Below are 3,257 nucleotides of genomic sequence, written 5' to 3' on the forward strand. Positions count from 1 at the left end.
ACTAGAGCAGCGGTTTTCCAACTGTGGGGCACACCTCCCTGGGGGGGCATCATGTGCAAGGCATACTTAATTTTAAAAAAATTATCATTATTATCATTTAAAAAGAACATATTTGACAACATCACACATTGAAATAGTATGAGTGAAAAACTTTTGCAACTGATTTCACAGGTGTTACAATGTATTTAAACTAGTGATTATTTTCACAGCAACTACATTTCCCACCTTCTGGTTTAGTACACCTATCATATCTACTCTTACAAACACAAAAAAAATACAACAAGCATTTGGGCAGTGCAGCTTATTCTGGTGTTAAATTCAATATTTTCCATACTATTATGAGGTGAAAATGGATTGGTATGCACTGCCAAAAGATAAAGTTCTGAAACAAAAGGCAGAAGCTAACACAACTAAGGTAGGTAAGTACAGTATCTGTGAATATCAGTTTCAATTTGTGAATTTGAAACTTACAGGTATAGGCAATATAAGTTGTGTTAGTCTCTGTTAAATTTATGAAAGCATATTTTGCCTGTCTCTCTGTCTGGGTTGGGGCAGGAGGGGCACAAACAAAATTGTAACTCAAAGTGGGGGCTCAGTTCAAAAAGTTTGAAAACTGCTGCACTAGAGGCTTGGTGAGCAAGGGCAGGACTATGTAAAATGTTTCTGCAAAACAAGTCAGTTCTGTCAGCCACAATATCTTCACAGTTTGTGTTTCATTTTTAGTCTGTTGCATTTATTAGCATCAGCTACAATGCCAGTAAATACACTACGGGCAGGACTGGCTCACTGCTTTCATTGGGCAGAACCAGCGCGGCAGCTCTGGAGCACCTACGGCGCCTCCTGCTACTGCCCAGACCAGCTCGCTGCCTGAACTCTAAGGGACCCGATACTTTTTTTTTCTCTGAAGCCCAACCCCCTGCACCACCTCCGGCCAGGCTGCTGCAGGCTGGCCACCTGGGCTACAAGGGACCCAATCCTTTTTCTCTCTATAGCTTGACGCCCTTGTGCTGCTGCTGGCAGGAACAGTGAGCCAGTCTGGGAGGTGGTGGGAAGCACCACAGCTGCTGGGCACTGCAGGGCTGTAGTGCTCACTTTGCCCAACATCCCTGGGGGGAAAGGCTCCATGCCTGGCCCTACTCCACCCTGGCATCTCTGCTTGTCCTGACTCAGGAGGGGCTACTGCATCCTGGGGTGCTGGAGGATTTCAGCTTGAGTGGAACAGCTGTAGGGAGTGGCCACACCTTAATGGAACAGGAGCAAAATTAGGTGGATTAGCGATAACCCTGCCCTGGAGTGGTGCAACTTTAAAATGAAAAACAAGTACTTTAAGATGCTTAAAGGTGTTAATGATTAAAGGTGCAGCTGATCCAGGGGTTAAGACTGCAGAAACTGCCTAAATGGATCACGTAACAAAGCCCTAGTACTATTAAACTACCTCTCTCCATTCACTGTTTGTTGGGGCCTTTCTTCTACCTGAAGTCTCTCCCATTATTGTGCATCAAACTCATCGCCCCTCCTTCACTCAGCAGCATGTCTAGGCATGAAGAATAGGTCATTTGATAATCATTCAGAAGACAAGGAGTCTGACAGGTCTGGTTCATTGTCTGAGTTCTAGCTGAGCAGCATTGCAGAACGTAATGACAAGTTCCAGTGAGCTCATCTTCCCAACGAAATATAATAATTGTCAATCAACATTAATATATAGAATTGCAGATACTTATAACCAATCTAATAAAAATGCCTTCCTGTATCATGAATCCTTCTTAACATTTTTCTAGAATACCTGGGAATTCCATCTACTAGAATGCCCTCCACACAGTTACATGGATAATAGGGATTGGTAATGTGCTGTTCCAGACACCCTTTGCTAAGAGTATTTATTATTCTGCAGGTTTGCATCCCCAGGAGTAGCTCTGGTAAGCATTAACATATTTTATCCAAGATTGGACAAATTAAAAAATAAAGACAGACTGGAATGTACATTAGATTCCTGTCCTGGCATCTTCTGTGTATATATTAACTAAGTGTTCTATTGTTACAGTGGCCAGCCATTTTTAGTGCTCTTATCTGCCCAGTTTTTACTTGTGGTATGTTATAGTGAATTCTCAGTGTTTTGGATAATGTTCCTTGAAGTTGTGAGTGAGGATTAGAAGTGATGATTTGGGAAATTCTTTTTCTTTTTTTTTTTTTTTAATTAATGACAGCCTGCAAATACAGGGAACAGGACAGGATGGCCCAGGAGACCCCTTCCAGCCCTATGTTGCTACGTTACCTCTGGACTTTGTTCCAGTATACTTTTGTTAAATGTGGTGGAGAATGTATCTGCAAATGCCAAATTTCTCCTAGGTTTGTATTCAACTTGCAAATCATGGTTGTAATAGAAAAAAAAAAAATCTCTTTTTTGAGGGAACATATTGATTTTTGGTTTTTGTTTAGCCGCTTTACTGTATAAGCCACTTCTCTCCAGTTTTGATATAGCGATGAGAGAGGTCTGTGCCAGTACCCTCTTTGGCGACATCTTGAATATTTACTTGTATGCTGCCTTGTGTAACATCTTAAAGCCACAGGCTTTTTAATTCCATCAGTTTCTCAAACTCTTCATTAACAAGTGCAGCCCTTGTCCGTTGGACATTGTGCACATTGGTGACCCGAAGATGCTTGTTTGGGCAACTAGATTAGACATACATTTCTCTACATCATTCACCATTCCAAACATGTACACCTGACCATAAAGAATCATATTAAAGATGTACTGAAACCAGTATCCTGTCCATGCCACTTGCCAGAATCAAAAGAAAAAAAGAAGTTGCAGGTACTTACCATGTTTGCAGATGAGGTCTTCTCCTACTTCCAGTTATGATTTGAGGCATGAGTACTTATACCCCTTCCAAAGCCAGGAAATGCCTAGATGCCAACATTTCTCCAAGACAATGGAAATAATATCCTGTGTAGAGAAGAATCTATTACTTTGCAAAACAGTTTGTGTAATAATTAAGGAAAGATGGGATTTTGAAATCTGCCAAATTCTCTGCCTCGTGAAGTGCCAAGTGTGCCTAGAAGGCATTTGAACCCACATCGCACATGCAAAAAAGACCAGACCTCCTGCAACAGAAGTTCCTCCTTCACCTAGACCAGGGGTCAGCAAGGTTTTTGGGTAGAGTGCCAAAAACACTTGCAACCTCAGCTTGTAAGATGTTGGCATGCCAGAGGCAGATGGGGGGGGGGGGGAGGGGATTCAGAGGGGGCCTGACCCCAGA

The 3,257-nt window shown here is 42.2% G+C and overlaps 1 protein-coding gene across 1 annotated transcript in view; it reads left to right on the forward strand.

Annotated features, from left to right (window-relative positions):
• Positions 1–349: 349 nt before the first annotated feature.
• Positions 350–3,257, forward strand: part of CCDC88C (coiled-coil domain containing 88C) — a 214,516-nt gene continuing 211,608 nt past the window's right edge. Inside the window, exon 1 of the mRNA XM_019519909.1 lies at positions 350–415. Coding sequence (XP_019375454.1) covers positions 350–415 — 66 coding nt within the window. The remainder of the gene's footprint in view (positions 416–3,257) is intronic.

This window comes from Gavialis gangeticus, unplaced genomic scaffold (genome assembly GCF_001723915.1).
Source record: "Gavialis gangeticus isolate Ggan-Ray unplaced genomic scaffold, GavGan_comp1, whole genome shotgun sequence".
In the NCBI taxonomy this organism is placed as follows: domain Eukaryota; kingdom Metazoa; phylum Chordata; order Crocodylia; family Gavialidae; genus Gavialis; species Gavialis gangeticus.